We start from the raw sequence: 18541 nt of genomic DNA, 5'->3' as shown, positions 1-18541 counted from the left end.
TGTTTCCATAGTGCTTGGCCTCTTTTGTATTTAACTGCTGGCGATGTTAGTTTAGAAAGCGGAGGTGTTGATCTGGCTCGAAAGAATTAGAATCTATGAAGTTGCTGCAACTCTTGATCAAAGAGGCCCTTTCCAGCGCAGCTCACAATTAATCTAGGTTCCAATTGGGTTTAAGTTACGTGCGGAAGTTTATTATGGAAGCCTGTGTACGTGGGCCATCTTCCCGTAGCTGAAAGGGCATTGTCATAATTGTTCAAAGAAAAAGAAAATAGAAGAAACAGCCATCTGGAAAAGAAAGGGCAAAAAAGTCAACAATTAACCAAGAACAGCAAAACTTAGAATCAAGCTAACAAGAACCAAAAAACAGATGGGAACAATGCACTGCCTTCCCTGATATCATCAATCAGTATACAGCTGGAAGGGACCTTGGAGGTCTTCTAGTCCAACCCCCTACTCAAGCAGGAAACCCTCTACCATTTCAGACACCCACTTCTCTGTAAGCCCTAAATGTACTGGGTTAGAAAAAGTCTAATGAATCTCTTTGTCGACCTGCCTCCATTCTTATTCCTGGCTGTTTACAGAATAGGGCAGGATTGGTCTCTGGAGCCAGGATGAGTAAGTATTGCTGAACCAAATGGGAGCAAGCCCTTTGTCCAATTTCCAAATATTGTGTACAGAGTTGAAATCTACTTACCTTCCCAATCAGTTCAGAAATGCACACGCCCAGCGCACGCTTGGACCCTCTGCTCATGCACAAACCCTTCTGCGCATGCGCAGAGGGTAAAGAACAAATTACTTCCTGGTTAAAACCAGGAAGCAATGACAACCGGGTGGGTGGGAGGAGCCTCACACCGCCATTGCTACCGATTCTCCAAACCACTGGCTGCCATCGCTACCGGTTCGACTGAACCGGTCCAAACCAGGAGCATTTCACCCCTGATTGTGTAGTAATGCTACATTATGAGGGTTGTTGTGATGGAATGCGCACCTGCAGGATCAATGGAAAAAGCTTCTGACAACACAGAACCTTCCCAGAAAGAAGCCCAGGTGAAAAGACTGCACACTCCCAAGCTGGATGGGGAAGGGAGAAAGAGTTTCATGATAGCCACACACGCCCTTAAAATTCTTCAATATGGGTTTAGTAAGTTAGAAGCTTACAGTTTAGTCCGGCAAGATTCTGTCTATTAGGTGTAAGCAAATAAAGAATTGGACTTGATTGGATCTCGCTGTCTCATCTCTGGGCTTGAACCCGACAGTTTTTATTTCCTCTTCCTTTACTTCAAAAATGGTCCTAGAACAGTTACTGAGGTCTGGGTGCAACATTGAGTGTGCAAGGCTGCCATGGTAACACTTCCCGCCATGGTGAGGGGCGTGTGGCCTCAACTGATCTGCGTCCCAGGTTGCGATGAGTCAGAAGGGGTCCTTAGTGCAATATTAACCGTGCAAGTGAAAATAAAATCAGGTAAGAATAAAACCGATGATTGTACGTAAGTGGAACACCTACAGGGATTAAACCAGTCTATTGCAAGTTTAATTTTGCAAGTTTAGTATATTGCAGGTTTGATATTGCAAGGGACGCAGTGGCTCAGCTGAGCTTGTCGATTGAAAGGTCGGCAGTTCAGTGGTTCGAATCCCTAGTGCCGCGTAACGGGGTGAGCTCCCGTGACTTGTCCCAGCTTCTGCCAACCTAGCAGTTTGAAAGCATGTAAAAAAATGCAAGTAGAAAAATAGAAACCACCTTTGGTGGGAAGGGAACAGCGTTCCATGCGCCTTTGGCATTGAGTCATGCCGGCCACATGACCACGGAGACGTCTTTGGACAGCGCTGGCTCTTCGGCTTTGCAACAGAGATGAGCACTGCCCCCTAGAGTCGGGAATGATTAGCACATATGTGTGAGGGGACCTTTTATTGCAAGTTTGCTCCACCAAGGATTTGCATTAATTTTTGTCACTCCCTCAGCATCTCTGAAGGAAGGGTCAATGATGAGAGCCATCTCCATCCCAATTCCTACGTTAGAGAAAAAAACATGCTGATCTGAGTTTCCTGGAGTCTTTTTGAAGTAAAAAAAATAGCGAAATATAAAATATCCCCCCCACACCCCGGATCTGTCTTTTGTTTCCCCCCCTCCCCTGGTGAAATGTTTGCCTGGTTCACAGATTGCCTTTCCATGGGACTGAAGGAAGGACCCTTCATCACTGCTTGGAAAATGGCGTCTGGCAATTGAAAATAACTATGGACACTGAGCTATGATACCACCAGGTACCATCTCTCTCTTTTTTTTTCACAAGGCTAAAGTTTCCAATTAACCGTATGAACCCAGCACATATCTTCTTTACTCATTAAACAGATGATCTTCTAGGAGAAGAAGGAGGGGGTGGGCAGTTTGCTCCTATGTTACAGAGAAGCTCAGACACAGTATGTCATCACTCGGTTTTTACATAGCTGTTTCGTGAACGTTTTCTGTTGACGTAGCCTTGATATCCTCATGTAAGAATCTACAAAGCACTGTGGAGATTAAAGCTGCAGCGGAAGTTCAGGAGGAAAATGCTGGATTGTGCGGTTGTTGTTGTTGTTGTTCAGTCAATAAATCAACCTCATGGGCCATAGCACACCAGGGCCCCAATCCTCTAGTGTTCTCCTAGAGCTTGTCCAAATTCTTTCCATTGCATCAATGACCCTATCTAACCATCTCCTCTTTTACCATTGCCTTCTCCTTCCGCCTTCCAACTTTCCCAACATCTGGGTCTTCTCCAAGGATCCTCTCTTTTTCATTGGGTGACCAGAGTATTTGACAATGGTGGTACTCAGCTGGTTCAGACCAGTTCGGGCGAACTGGTAGCGGCAATCGTGGATGGGTTCGGCCCGCCCCTCCCCCCCAGCCCCAGTGTAATGCCATCCTATTTAGCCATGTTTTCGAGGCCGGGTGCATGCGCGGAAGGGAAGCATTTGAGCAAAGCGCATGCACAGAATGCCGGCGAACCGGTGGTAAGAATATGTGCAACCCACCTCTAGTATTTATTTTATTTTATTTTATTTTATTTTATTTTATTTTATTTTATTTTATTTTATTTTATTTTATTTTATTTTGTCACACAGTATTTATAAGCATAAGCATGAAATAACTATACAATATATAAGCATATATATAAGTATAAGTATGTAATAACTATATTAATTGGATATAATGAAAGGAAACAATAGGACAGGAACGGTAGGCACACTTGTGCTCTTATGCACGCCCCTTACAGACCTCTTAGGAATGGGGTGAGGTCAATAGTAGATAGTCTTTGGTTAAAGCTTTGGGGATTTTGGGAAGAGACCACAGAGTCAGGTAGCGCATACCAGGCATTAACAACTCTGTTACTGAAGTCATATTTTCTGCAATCAAGATTGGAGCGGTTAACATTAAGCTTAAATCTATTGTGTGCTTGTGTATTGTTGCAATTAAAGCTGAAGTAGTCTTCAAAGGGAAGGACATTGCAATAGATGATTCTGTGAGTTAAACTCAAGTCATGTCGAAGACGGCATAGTTCTAAGTTTTCTAAACCCAGGATTTCAAGTCTGGTGGCATAAGGTATTTTGTTGTATTCAGAGGAGTGGAGAACTCTTCTTGTAAAATATTTCTGGACACGTTCAATTGTATTGATGTCAGAAATGTGGTATGAGTATTTGAGCTTCAGCTTCAGGATCTGTCCTTCCAAAGGAAAGTCATGGTTGTAGGTGAGAGTTAAGCTCACGTGTTGGAGAAATTCCTCTTTTTGAACACCGAATGATTCCCTTCCTCCAATTTGATCAAAGGAACTGTCTTTAAACCTGATCTGGACAGTCTTCTAGCAGTGTCCCCACCCCTACTGTAATTGTCTCTATCCACTTTGCTGCTGGTGGTCTTCTCTTTCCTTCCACTTTTCCCAGTCTTACAGCCTTCCCATAACGTGTCTGAAGGTAGGATAATTTGAGCCAGGTGATTTGTGCCTTGAGTAACAACTCTGGGCTGACTTGCTCAATGGTTTGTTTTCTTGACCATCCACAGTAATCTCAGCAGTCTTCGCCACCATTAACATAAAATAAGAGTTTATTACATTGTTTTTAAGTTGCTAGAGCAGGAACTAGCTTGAAGATGGAGGAATTTATTTATTTTATTTATTTTTATTTTATTTATTTATTTATTTTGTCACAACAGTATATAAGCATAAGCATGAAATAACTAAGATATATAAGGATATATATATATATATATGCATAAGTATGTAATAACTATATTAATTGGATATAATGGAGGGAAACAATAGGACAGGAACGTAGGCACCTTGGTGCTCTTATGCACGCCTTACAGACCTCTTAGGAATGGGGTGAGGTCAATAGTAGATAGTCTTTGGTTAAAGCTTTGGGGATTTGGGAAGAGACCACAGAGTCTGGTAGCGCATTCCAGGCATTAACAACTCTGTTACTGAAGTCATATTTTCTGCAATCAAGATTGGGCGGTTAACATTAAGCTTAAATCTATTGTGTGCTTGTGTATTGTTGCAATTAAAGCTGAAGTAGTCTTCAAAGGGAAGGACATTGCAATAGATGATTCTGTGAGTTAAACTCAAGTCATGTCGAAGACGGCATAGTTCTAAGTTTTCTAAACCCAGGATTTCAAGTCTGGTGGCATAAGGTATTTTGTTGTATTCAGAGGAGTGGAGAACTCTTCTTGTAAAATATTTCTGGACACGTTCAATTGTATTGATGTCAGAAATGTGGTATGAGTATTTGAGCTTCAGCTTCAGGATCTGTCCTTCCAAAGGAAAGTCATGGTTGTAGGTGAGAGTTAAGCTCACGTGTTGGAGAAATTCCTCTTTTTGAACACGAATGATTCCCTTCCTCCAATTTGATCAAAGGAACTGTCTTTAAACCTGATCTGGACAGTCTTCTAGCAGTGTCCCCACCCCTACTGTAATTGTCTCTATCCACTTTGCTGCTGGTGGTCTTCTCTTTCCTTCCACTTTTCCCAGTCTTACAGCCTTCCCATAACGTGTCTGAAGGTAGGATAATTTGAGCCAGGTGATTTGTGCCTTGAGTAACAACTCTGGGCTGACTTGCTCAATGGTTTGTTTTCTTGACCATCCACAGTAATCTCAGCAGTCTTCGCCACCATTAACATAAAATAAGAGTTTATTACATTGTTTTTAAGTTGCTAGAGCAGGAACTAGCTTGAAGATGGAGGAATTTATTTATTTTATTTATTTTTATTTTATTTATTTATTTATTTTGTCACAACAGTATATAAGCATAAGCATGAAATAACTATACAATATATAAGCATATATATATATATATAAACATAAGTATGTAATAACTATATTAATTGGATATAATGGAGGGAAACAATAGGACAGGAACGGTAGGCACCTTGGTGCTCTTATGCACGCCCCTTACAGACCTCTTAGGAATGGGGTGAGGTCAATAGTAGATAGTCTTTGGTTAAAGCTTTGGGGATTTGGGGAAGAGACCACAGAGTCTGGTAGCGCATTCCAGGCATTAACAACTCTGTTACTGAAGCCATATTTTCTGCAATCAAGATTGTAGTAGTTCACATTAAGCTTAAATCTATTGTTTGCTCGTGTACTGTTGCAATTGAAGCTGAAGTAGTCTTCAACAGGAAGGACATTGCAATAGATGATTCTATGAGTTAAACTCAAGTCATGTTGAAGATGGCGTAGTTCTAAATTTTCTAAACCCAGGATTTCAACTCTGGTGGCATAAGGTATTCTGTTGTATTCAGAGGAGTGGAGAACTCTGCTACCGTCTCCAGTTTATCGAGAGGTTAGACACACCCTAATCAATTAAGACAGGGGACCCCTTGAAAAGACCAACAAAATCCTGAGTCTTAATTTTCAAACAGAAAATTTCTAAGGGCTGCTGAGAACATTGAGAAGTGAGCTGGACAACTAGGGCTACAGTCAAAAGATTTTTGGCTGCCATAGAGAGGAAGGGGGTCAAGCTATTTTCCAAAGCACCTGAAGGCCAGACAAGGAATAAGAGATGAAAACTGAACAAGGAAGAAATTCAACTTGGAATTTCTGAAAATGAGACATTTTCTGACTGTGAGAGCGATCAACCCATGGAACAGAAGTTGCCTTTGGAAGTTGTGGGAGCTTCATCCCTGGAAGCTTTCAAGAAGAGACTGGACTGCCATTTGTCAGAAATTGAGTAGGACAGGGGTGAAATTCAAGCAGGTTCTGACAGGTTCTGGAGAACCGGTAGCGGAAATTTTGAGTAGTTCGGAGAACCGGCAAATGCCACCTCCGGCTGGCCCCAGAGTGGTGTGGGAATGGAGATTTTACAATATCCTTCCCCCCAGGAGTGGGGAGGGAATGGAGATTTTGCAATATCCTTCCCCTGCCACGCCAACCAAGCCATACCGCACCATGTCCACCAAGCCATGCCCACAGAACCAGTAGTAAAAAAAATTGAATTCTACCACTGGTGTAAGGGTTTCCTGCTTGAGCGGTGTGTGTGTGTGTGTGTGTGTGTGTGTGTGTGTGTGTGTGTACTAGATGACCTACAAGATTCCTTCCAACTCTCTTAACCTGTTATCTGTTAATCTGAAGGGACTTTGGAGGCCTAACACCACCATCACCACCATCCCGCTCAAGCAGGAGACCCTATACTGGAGTCAGCAATCTGCGGCTCTGGAGCCGCATGTGTCTCTTTCATCCCTCTGCTGTGGCTCCCTCTTGCTGGTCAGCTCCACAATTGATAGGGCTTTTGGTTAGGACAGGTAGAGGAAAAAGGATGCCGTGCTAGGAGGGGACTCTATGGTAGATGGGGGGAATTGGACTTCCAGTCAGCAGAGGAAAAAGGACGCCACGCTAGGAGGAGGCTCTATGATGGGGGAACTGGACTTCCGGTTGTCTCCAGAATTGAATGGGGGCTTCCGGTTAGGACCTTTGTGGCTCTTTTAGTGTTTAAAGTTGCCGACTCCTGTCCTATACAATTTGAGACAAGTGGGGAAAAAAAATAACGGATAGATAGAAAACAGAAAAAAAACCCAGTGCTGTCCAAAACCTATGAGTCATCCTGCTGGATTCAGAGTTAAGGGTTGTGACCCTATTGGGAGACTCTGTCATTGTGATAAGCTGGACAGATGGCTGAGAAGGCTTTGTGGGAAATTATGCAGCTGTCACCACAATCCACACCAGCCTAACGCACCTCTCTTGATAACTGGAGCAAGTGCGGCTGGATCCGATTGTAATGTTTAGCTGATCTTGTGTGTTGAGTGAGAGGGCTTCTGAAGAAATTTTGAGGAGTTGGCTACCCAGGAGAGGGAAAGGATAAAAAGAAGGAAGGCCATCTTCTCTGCATAAGGAAGAAAGATTGGGTGGACAAATTTCTTTTCTTTTTTTTAAATCCAATTTTATTTTGTTTACATTTACATTTATATCCCGCCCTTCTCCGAAGACTCAGGGCGGCTTATAGTGTATAAGGCAATAGTCTCATTCTATTTGTATATTTTTTTTTAAATCCAATTTTATTTTGTTTACATTTACATTTATATCCCGCCCTTCTCCGAAGACTCAGGGCGGCTTATAGTGTATAAGGCAATAGTCTCATTCTATTTGTATATTTTTTTTTACAAAGTCAACTTATTGCCCCCCCCCAACAATCTGGGTCCTCATTTTACCTACCTTATAAAGGATGGAAGGCTGAGTCAACCTTGGGCCGGGCTTGAACCTTTATTTTGATATTTTGGAACATCATCTTCCATTAAACAGTGTGTCATCTGGGTGTAAATATTTTGTGCAAATATTTCATACAATAACAATTTACAGTCATATTTATTATTATTTATTATTAATAATAAATATTATTATTATTTATTATTTTATCTACTCTTAATACTAATAGTAACATATAAGGTAAAGGTAAAGGTTCCCCTCACACATACGTGCTAGTCGTTCCCGACTCTAGGGGGCGGTGCTCATCTCCGTTTCAAAGCTGAAGAGCCAGCGCTGTCCAAAGACATCTCCGTGGTCATGTGGCCGGCATGACTCAACGCCAAAGGCGCACGGAACGCTGTTACCTTCCCACCAAAGGTGGTCCCTACTTTTTCTACTTACATTTTTACGTGCTTTCAAAACAGAAGCTGGGACAAATAAAGGGAGCTCACCCCGTTACACTAGGGATTCGAACCGCCGAACTGCCAACCTTTCGATTGACAAGCTCAACGTCCTAGCCCCTGAGCCACCGTGTCCCTACCATAGTAATATATACCATACCTAATACTACAACAGTCCTCTTCTTAACTTATTTAACTTTATTAAAACATTTTCTCTATTTCACTCCTCTGCTTTTTTCCACATTTCATATTTATTCTCTAACCATTGATAAAATAATTCCCGTATGTTATAATAATCAAATTGTTCCTTCTCTTTAATTTCAAGTGTTAACCTATTCATTTCTGCACATTCTAATATTTTCCTGATCACATTCTCATCCATAGGAGTCTCTTTGTTTTTCCAATTTTGTGCAAATACAATTAATTAGTGGAACAACTTGCCTGCAGAAATTGTGAATGCTCCAACACTGGAAATTTTTAAGAAAATGTTGGATAACCATTTGTCTGAATTGGTCTAGGGTTTCCTGCCTGGGCAGGGGGTTGGACTAAAAGACCTCCAAGGTCCCTTCCAACTCTGTTGTTGTTGTTGTTGTTGTTTTGTTGTTGTTGTTATTATTACATTTTCTTTACTATAAGTTTCTGGTAAAATCCCCAACAAAAATAATTCAGGTTTCAGATACATATGCTGTTGTATCATCTCCTCCAACTATGTACATATCTTTATCCATTTTTTTTTGACTTTTACGCATGTGGGTGGACAAATTTCTGAGAGAGATGAGCTTTTTAGAAAAGATTTTAACACAGAATATACAGTTAGTCCTCAATTTACGACCACAACGGAGCCCAAAATTTCTATTGCAAAGTGAGGCAGTAGTAAAACCAGTAGAACCAGTAGTAAAATCAATGGGAGGCTCTGCCCACCTGCCTGGACATCATAAATAATGATCTGCGTGTGCACGGAAGCGCGGCCCCATTGAGTACCGGGAGTAAAGGTAAGTAGAACCCACCCCTGAAAGGAAAAGGAAAGAAACGGAGAGGAGAGGAGAGGAGAAGAGAAGAGAAGAGAAGAGAGGAGAGGAGAGGAGAGGAGAGGAGAGGAGAGGAGAGGAGAGGAGAGGAGAGGAGAGGAGAGGAGAGGAGAGGAGAAAAAACAGTGGTGGGTTGCTCCCGGTTCTGTCCGGTTCTATAGAACTGGTAGTAAAATCGGTGGGAGGCTCTGCCCACCCGCCCGGACATTATACTTTATGATCTGAGCATGCACAGAAGCACATGCAGCCCTGTTGTGAACTGGTAGTAAAAGTAAGTAGAACCCACCCCGGAGAGGAGAGGAAAAGGAAAAGGAAAAGGAAGGGAAGGGAAGGGAAGGGAAGGGAAGGGAAGGGAAGGAAAGGAAAGGAAAGGAAAGGAAAGGAAAGGAAAGGAAAGGAAAGGAAAGGAAAGGAAAGGAAAAGAAAAGATTAAGAGAGAATTGGGATCAGTTTTCTGGGTCCAGCATGTAACATAACATAACATAACATAACATCAGAGTTGGAAGGGACCTTGGAGGCCTTCTAGTCCAACCCCCTGCCCAGGCAGGAAACCCTACACCATCTCAGTCAGATGGTTATCCAACATTTTCTTAAAAATTTCCAGTGTTGGAGCATTCACAACTTCTGAAGGCAAGTTGTTCCACTTATTAATTGTTCTAACTGTCAGGAAATTTCTCCTTAGTTCTAAGTTGCTTCTTTCCTTGATCAGTTTCCACCCATTGCTTCTTGTTCTACCCTCAGGTGCTCTGGAGAACAGCCCGACTCCCACTTCTCTGTGGCAGCCCTGAGATATTGGAACACTGCTATCATGTCTCCCCTAGTCCTTCTTTTGTTAAACTAGACATACCCAGTTCCTGCAACCGTTCTTCATATGTTTTATCCTCCAGTCCCTAATCATTTTTGTTGCGCTTCTCTGCACTCTTTCTAGAGTCTCAACATCTTTTTTACATCGTGGCGACCAAAACTGGATGCAATATTCCAAGTGTGGCCTTACCAAGGCATTATAAAGTGGTACTAGCACTTCACGTGATCTTGATTCTATCCTCTGTTTATGCAGCCCAGAACTGTGTTGGCTTTTTAACAGCTGCTGCACACTGCTGGCTCATATCTAAATGGTTATCCACTAGGACTCCAAGATCCCTCTCACAGGTACTACTATTGAGCAAGGTACCACATATACGGTACTGGTGCATTTTGTTTTTTGGCCTAAATGTAGAACCTTACTTTTTTCACTGTTGAATTTCATTTTGTTAGATAGCGCCCAATGTTCAAGTCTGTCAAGATCTTTCTGTAACTTGAGCCTATCTTCTGGAGTGTTGGCTATTCCTGCCAGCTTGGTGTCATCTGCAAATTTGATGAGTTCCCCATCTATCCCCTCGTCCAAGTCATTGATGAAGATGTTGAAGAGTACTGGGCCTAAAACAGAGCCTTGGGGTACTCCACTGCATACTTCCCTCCATGTGGATGTAGTTCCGTTGAGGACTACACGTTGAGTGCGGTTGGTCAGCCAGTTACGAATCCATCTGGTGGTGGTGCTGTCTAACCCACATTTTTCTACTTTATCTAGTAGTAGGTTATGGTCTACTTTATCAAATGCTTTACTGAAGTCCAAGTAAATTATATCAACAGCATTCCTCTGGTCTACTAATTTTGTCATTTTGTCAAAGAAGGATTCATTTCTTCTAGCATCCCAGCATATAAGCCTTGAACTCCAAATCGCTCTTGCTTTTTCAGACAAAAACAGTAAAAATAAAAGTTGGGGAGGGGAGACAAATTGGGGCCTACTCGGGTTATTTTTCCTTAGCTGCATTCCCCCCCCCCTCATTTCGGAATGTTAATTAAGTCAATTGCAGGGGAAATAATTTGCTCAGGGCTGTGGCCTCTGTTAACTTTCTTCACCATCCTTCTTCCGGTACTTGATTGCCAAAGGCCGCCAGGTTAATGAGTTCCAGCATCCTCAACTGCATCCCTGTAAATTCCTAAGGCATGCTTGACCTTTTGAGCATTGACATACCTGCCCTGAGCCAAAAATGAAGTTTCATTACCCATTTTAAACTCCGTGCATCGCCTCTCCGGAGATCGGAGGCCAACCAAATTTTTCTACGGATTCAATAAATTAGGTTAAGCAAGAGGGAGACGTCTTCATGAGTAGAAAAGATTCATGGCCATCTGTCACCTTCAGAGGGTAGAGAAGGAAAAAGGTAGCCACAAAGGAAAGGAAGAAGACGATGGAAGGGAAGGAAAGATATGGCAGAAAGGCAAAAGTGAAGAAAGAGTGAGACATCAGAAAAAGAGAAGAGCAACTAAGATGATTAAAAGCCTGGGGACTAAAACATATGAAGAATGGTTGTGTTGTGGTCTGTTGTGATCCCCCAGCAGCCTGTGGAGCTGGCAACGGAGTTGGACAGTGATGAGGCTGAGGAAGAACATGGGCCAGTCCTGGAGGCTGGGAAAGGACCGGATGAGGGCTCTGCGTCAGAGGCTGAGGTGGGGCCGGGGCCATCGGGAAGTGAGGTGCGGACTCTAGAGCCTCCAGAGGCTGACAGTAGTGAGGCAGAGTAACAGGAGGAGCCTGTTCCTAATACACGCATGAGAAGAGCTGCCAGAAGGCAAGAGCAGCTCAAGCAAAGAGGACAACTCAAAGAGGATGATTCAAGAGACTCAAGAATCAAGAGATAATTGGCCCCTCCCATAAGGCTTAAAAGACCAGCAACGGCATTTGGGCTCTTTGCTGGAAAACAATGTTGATAGAATTTATTTATTTTATTTATTTATTTATTTTGTCAAATATATATTAAATAATATATATAAGTATAAGCATGAATTGAACACATAAAATGAATACAACTAAAGGGAACATTAGGACAGGAACGGTAGGCACGCTGGTGCTCTTATGCACGCCCCTTACAGACCTCTTAGGAATGGGGTGAGGTCAACAGTCGACAGTCTTAGGTTAAAGTTGCTCCTTTCTCTCACTGCATTTATTTCTTGTCGGAGTTTTCTGCTTCTGAACTTTTGCCAAGAAAAGCCTTTGGCAGTTTGCCTAATTAGACCAAGGTTGGTGATAAGACTGAAGAGTTGTGTTAGGAAGAATTTGCTTTGATTTAGTTTGGACGTCGCTGAGAATGAGTTTAATTCTCAGCTGTTCTGATAAAGTCTGTTTGTTTTTGAATGGATTGCATCTACTACTACCTACTTGGCCGTGGGTCACAATAGGTGGCAGGATTTGGGTTTGGCTAGTCTGGGGAAAAGAAGGACTAGAGGTGACATGACAGCAGTGTTTCAGTTTTTGAGGGGCTGTCACAAAGAAGAGGGAGGGTGGTCAACTGATTGTACTAGAAGGCAAGCCGAGAAGCCGAGAATGGATGGATTGGAAACAAACCAAGGAGAGAAGCAACCTAGATTGAAGGAGAAACTTCCTAACAGTGAGGACAATTAACCAGAGGAGTGGCTTGCCTTTAGAAGTTGTGGGTGCTCCATCACTGGAGGTTTTAAAGAAGAGACTGGACAGCTGTTTGTCTGAAATGGTATAGGGTCTCCTGCTCGAGGAGGGGGTTGGACTAGAAGACCCCTGAGGTCCCTTTCAGTTCTATTCTGATTGAGGGTTCTCTGGTTTTTATGCTCTCTGGGGGAAAAAAAACACCAAGATTTTCACTCCTATGCTATCAGAGCTTGTGCCCCTTTTAAACATTGGGGGGATAGAAAGGAAGAGATTTTGCCTGAGGGAAATGAGCCTTAAATAAAGATGAATTGCCATTCTCCTCTTCATCTCATTTCACTAGAGAATGGGAGTTGGCTGAGGCCGCCATCTTGATTTTTTTTTACCCCACCCCTCTTGCATCTCATCTCTCTCTCTCTCTCTTCTTTCTTTCTTTCTTTCTTTCTTTCTTTCTTTCTTTCTTTCTTTCTTTCTTTCTTTCTTTCTTTCTTCTTTCTTTCCTTCCTTCCTTCCTTCCTTCCTTCCTTCCTTCCTTCCTTCCTTCCTTCCTTCCTTCCTTTCTTCATGATAAAACGAAAAGCTGTCACTCAAGAAAAGGAAACGTGTTATGTATTTGATTCCCCCCCCCCTTTAGCTAATAAAGAGTACGCAATCTGTAAAAGTTATGTTTCCTTCCTTTTTAGTGATTTAGCAAGTGGCCAACAATTAACACTAGATGGCAGCAGAGGATTCAGGGTTTGGGGGGGGATCTCTTTGCTACCTTCTGGTGGCTGTGGGTAGTTTTACAGCCCAGGTATGATCATCTTTGGTCTACATCAGAGGGAATCAGTCCAGACACAGCTGGATGGAAACTGTCACTGAAATGGATTAGCAGCAAACATGGTTGTGGACAACTCCTGCCCAAAAGATTCTTTCTTTTCCTTCTTTCCTTCCTCCCTCCCTCTCTCCCTGCTTCCTCCCTCTCTCCCTGCTTCTCTCCCTCCTTCCTTCCTTCCTTCCTTCCTCCCTTTCTTCCTCCCTCTCTCCCTCTCTTACTCCTCCCCCCTTCCTCCCTTCCTTTTGGCAAGCTTCTGCTTCTTGACTTCTTATTAAACAGTTACGTCCCCTGGGATGCCCCATGGAGTCGATATGCCCAGGTTTGTTTATAGTCTCTTAACTCAACACAAGTGCCCAGTGAAATATGTCCCCAGGCCACAGCATGAGGCTTTCCTGACAACTCCCAGAGAGGCTTCTCTGGGAGGTGATGGAGACATTTCTTGGCTCTTGGCCAAGCTGAGAAACACAGCCATTTTCTAATGCCCGAGATCCATTGCTGCATATATGAAAATTCTCATGCATCTACAACCAGGAGCCTCTCTAAAGCCATGTGGGGGCAACTGCACATCTTGGAATAAGCAAGGAAAGAAGTGTAGGCCCAAAACTCTGATTTGATTTATGACCTCTGGTGGATTTGCTTTGCTTGTCAATTTAGGGGCCACCAGGGAATTTTCTGTCAGACGCAAATGACCAGGAACATTCACTGAGTTCAAAGCACAGAAGAGTTTATTGTTGCCACCTATATACAAGAATTTAGTTCAGGGGTTTCCAAACTTGGCAACTTTAAGACTTGTGGACTTCAACTCTGCTTCCCACCTATGCTGGCAGGGGAATTCTGGGAATTGAAGTCCACAAGTCTTAAAATTGCCAAGTTTGGAGACCGTTGACCCAGTCAACTAATAGTCAGTCTTGAATTGGTGTTAGAGAATAGTCAATATAATTCATGGAGGAGGAGGGGACCTGGACTGAGGCCCTTTTGTGGTAATGCAAGGACTCTAAACTTATGACACATTTAACTCCACCTTCCAGCTCAGTCTGCTCTTATATTTTCCCACCTCAAAGGAGAACTTCTGAGTTTGTCCCTTTTCTTTTTCCATCAAAAACTCTGAGTCCGCATGGAGGTTGCAGTTCAAAATCAGACTTGTGCTGAACAGATTGTAGATCCTGATTCTGTAAATCCCACCGGATCAGGATGTCTGAATGCAGATGCAGCCAATCTGTCCTCTCTAAGGATTGGTGGACTCCACCAGCAGAACCTTCTTACTGATTCCATATCAGGTCTTTCAAATCTTAAATAGGGCATTGATTAATCAAAGTCATATTTTGAGGCAAACAAATTTTTGGATGAAAATACACACATGGTTAGAAAAAAATGATTAATAATAATAATAATAATAATAATAATAATAATAATAATAATAATAATAATAATAATAATAATAATAATAATAATATTTTAATTTGTATACCGCCCTTCTCCTGAAGGACTCAGGGCGGTGCACAGCCAAAATAAAAACAAAAACTACACATACAATACTAAAAACAACCCTTAAAAACTTATTCAATTGGCCTTAAATAAAATATCTCCCTATAAAATTGCAAAAATTTAGAACCCATAAAATAAAGCAGCACATAGGTTTAAAACCAGAAATATTTTTGTTAGGTATGATACCACAAAACTATAATAAAGTGAATACATATTTATTGTTACAGCGGCGAGAATTGTAGTTGCAGAATATTGGAAAAATGAGGACACCCCCACAGAAGAGAAAATAATTAAAAAGATATTAGACTGTGCAGAGATTGATAGACTGACACTAAAATTAAAGGACAAGGGAGAAAGACGATATTATTTTAACATGGAATATATTTTAACAGCGGCTAGAAAATAGTAGAAATTAAAGGATAAAAGATTACTTCTAGGTACAAATTATAAAATATAAGATTATGATTATACATAAATTAACAACTCATCATGATGACTATTATTATTGTTATTATTACGATCATTATTATTATTGGCAGTAATATCAGTATTATTTCTATTAATATTGGATTGTATAAGTAAAATAACCCAGACAATGCAATGTTCACTAAGCACTTACGTTGATTAAAATAAAAAAATATAATAATAAATACTGCATCCAGTTTTGGTCGCCACAATGTAAAAAAGATGTTGAGACTCTAGAAAGAGTGCAGAGAAGAGCAACAAAGATGATTAGGGGACTGGAGGCTAAAACATATGAAGAATGGTTGCAGGAACTCGGTATGTCAAATTTAATGAAAAGAAGGACTAGGGGAGACGTGATAGCAGTGTTCCAATATCTCAGGGGCTGCCACAAAGAAGAGGGAGTCAAACTATTCTCCAAAGCACCTGAGGGTAGAACAAGAAGCAATGGGTGGAAACTAATCAAGGAGAGAAGCAACTTAGAACTAAAGAGAAATTTCCTGACTGTTAGAACAATTCATCAGTGGAACAACTTGTCTCCATAAGTTGTGAATGGTCCAACACTGGAAATTTTTAAGAAGATGTTGGATAACCATTTGTCTGAAGTGCTGTAGGGTTTCCTGCCTAGGCAGGGGGTTAGATTAGAAGACCTCCAAGGTCCCTTCCAACTTTGTTATTTTGTTAATAAAAAAAATATTTTTTTGAGATCATGACTCCTCTTTACTTTTATTCCTCAGATTTTCCTTTAACTCCCTCGTCTACTCTCCGTAAAAAAGCCATCAGGACCTCAGTGTCAAAAGAAAGCAAAGAGTACCTCACTGTCCCTCAGGGCCATCCCTTTATGCATGTTGACCAAGTCAACGGGATATCAGGACCAACGAAACACAGGAAAACCTGCAAAACTTCTGTAAGTAAATTGTGATTACCACTGAGATATTTAAACTTCTCTGAAATCTGTCTAGTGTAACACTTATGAATGAGAGCATCCAGTTTTTTTTTAAAAAGGTCAGCAGCTCAGCGGTTCGAATCCCTAGCGCCGCGTAATGGGATGAGCTCCCGTGATTTGTCCCAGCTTCTGCCAACCTAGCATTTCAAAAGCATGTAAAAAAATGCAAGTAGAAAAAATAGGGACCATCTTTGGTGGGAAGGTAACAGCATTCCGTGCGCCTTTGGCGTTGAGTCATGCCGGCCACATGACCACCAAGACGTCTTCGGGCAGCGCTGGCTCTTTGGTTTTGAAACGGAGATGAGCACTGCCCCCTAGAGTGGGGAACGACTAGCACATATGTGTGAGGGGAATCCTACCTTTACCTTTTTTATGATGAATAAGAAATTACTTAACAGTTATTAGTCCTGTCTGGTTGGATTAGTGCCTGGACTAGCACTTCTGATGTTATCTAGTTTGGGTAATAAAACATCTGCAAGAAAACAACCAAGCTCAGGGAGCACCAAGGACCCTCCAAGTGAGTTTTACTGTGCCAAAATATTGTGCCTATTGCTCTTTACACCCCTATAGAAGTATAGAACAGAACAGAACAGAACAGAACAGAACAGAATAGAATAGAACAGAACAGAACAGAACAGAACAGAACAGAACAGAACAGAACAGAACAGAATAGAATTCTTTATTGGCCAAGTGTGATTGGACACACAAGGAATTTGTCTTCGGTGCAAATGCTCTCAGTGTACATAAAAGATATAAGTGATAAATCATGATCATAGTCATCATAAATACATTCATCATAAATCATAAGATGCAACACTTAGTGATAGTCATAGGATGCTAAACAAGCAATCAAAATCATACTAGTAACTTAAATAACACAATATAAATTGTAAAGATACAAGCAACAAGGTTATAAGTAGAAAGGAGAGAGGTAATAGGAAGGATGAGAAGATTAATAGTAGTGCAGATTTAGTAGATAGTTTGACAGTGTTGAGGGAATTATTTGTTTAGCAGAGTGATGGCCTTCGGGAAAAAACTGTTCTTGTGTCTAGTTGTTCTGGTGTGCAGTGCTCTGTAGCGTCGTTTTGAGGGTAGGAGTTGAAACAGTTTATGTCCAGGATGTGAGGGGTCTGTAGATATATTTTTTGTAGATAAGTTTGTGGAATTATGGCAGCAACATCTACATAGAGGAATATAGGGATTTTTCACCCTAAGATAACTTGTTTAGATAACCTTATCTAAGGGGTTGCCACAAGAAGAGGGGAGCAACCTATTCTTCAAAGCAGAAGTCTCCAACCTTGGCAACTTTAAGACTTGTGGGCTTCAACTCCCAGAGTTCCTCAGCCAGCAAACCTGGCTGAGGAATTCTGGGAGTTCAAATTCACAAGTCTTAAAGTTGCCAAGGTTGGAGACCTCTGCTCCAAAGCACCTGAAGGCACAATAAGAAGTAATGGATGGAAACGTATCAAGGAGAGGACTTAAGGAGGCAATGGCATACCACTTCTGAAAAACCTTGCCGAGAAAAGCATTTAGGCAGTGTCTGAGAAATGGACGTGATGGAACAGAAGGAAAGAACAAAAAACCTTCATAAAGGTTTTTATTTAAAACAAGAATTCTGCACAGAGATTATTTTAAGTTACAGCTTTGGACTTGGTTTTAGAAAGAGTGCAGAGATGGGCAACAAAGATGATTAGAGGACGAAAGGCTAAAAAATATGAAGAAAAGTTGCAGGAATTGGGGTTGTCTAGTCTAGTGAAAAGACGGACGTGATAGCAGTGCTCCAATATTGGAGTGGCTGCCACAAAGAAGAGATGGCCAACTTATTTTCCATATCACCAGAAGGCAAGGCAAGAAACAATGGATGGAAACTAATCAAAGTGAGCCAACTTAGAACTAAGGAGAAATTTCCTGACAACGGGAACAATTAACCAGCGGAATGTCTTGCCTCCACAAGTTGTGTGTGCTCCATCACTAGAGGTTTTTAAAAAGTGATTGGATAGTCATTTGTCAGAAATGGTATAGTAGTAGGCTGGATTAGAAGACCTATAAGGTCTCTTCCAACTCTGTTATTCTTTTATCTGTTCATTTTAACGGTATTTTCTGGTACAAGTTGTGACCACCAAAGCAACCAGCCATGAGCTGGACCCAGAAGATTGGTCCCTAGGACCACCCAGGACTACATCTCAAGAACTTCCACAGCAAAACATTGCTCTCCATTTTCTTAATTTGCAACAAGAGGCAGACAAGACCACATCACAACTGG

General features: G+C 41.7%; 1 protein-coding gene across 1 annotated transcript in view; it reads left to right on the top strand.

Moving 5' to 3' along the window:
* Positions 1-2152: 2152 nt before the first annotated feature.
* The window catches only part of ANO2 (anoctamin 2), a 207727-nt gene continuing 191338 nt past the window's right edge, over positions 2153-18541 (top strand). The window contains exons 1-2 of the mRNA XM_058189662.1: positions 2153-2259; positions 16070-16239. Coding sequence (XP_058045645.1) covers positions 2247-2259; positions 16070-16239 — 183 coding nt within the window. The 5' untranslated portion in view covers positions 2153-2246. The remainder of the gene's footprint in view (positions 2260-16069; positions 16240-18541) is intronic.

Source organism: Ahaetulla prasina, chromosome 7 (assembly GCF_028640845.1).
Source record: "Ahaetulla prasina isolate Xishuangbanna chromosome 7, ASM2864084v1, whole genome shotgun sequence".
NCBI classification, from domain to species: domain Eukaryota; kingdom Metazoa; phylum Chordata; class Lepidosauria; order Squamata; family Colubridae; genus Ahaetulla; species Ahaetulla prasina.
This window is presented reverse-complemented; position numbering and strand designations above follow the sequence as displayed.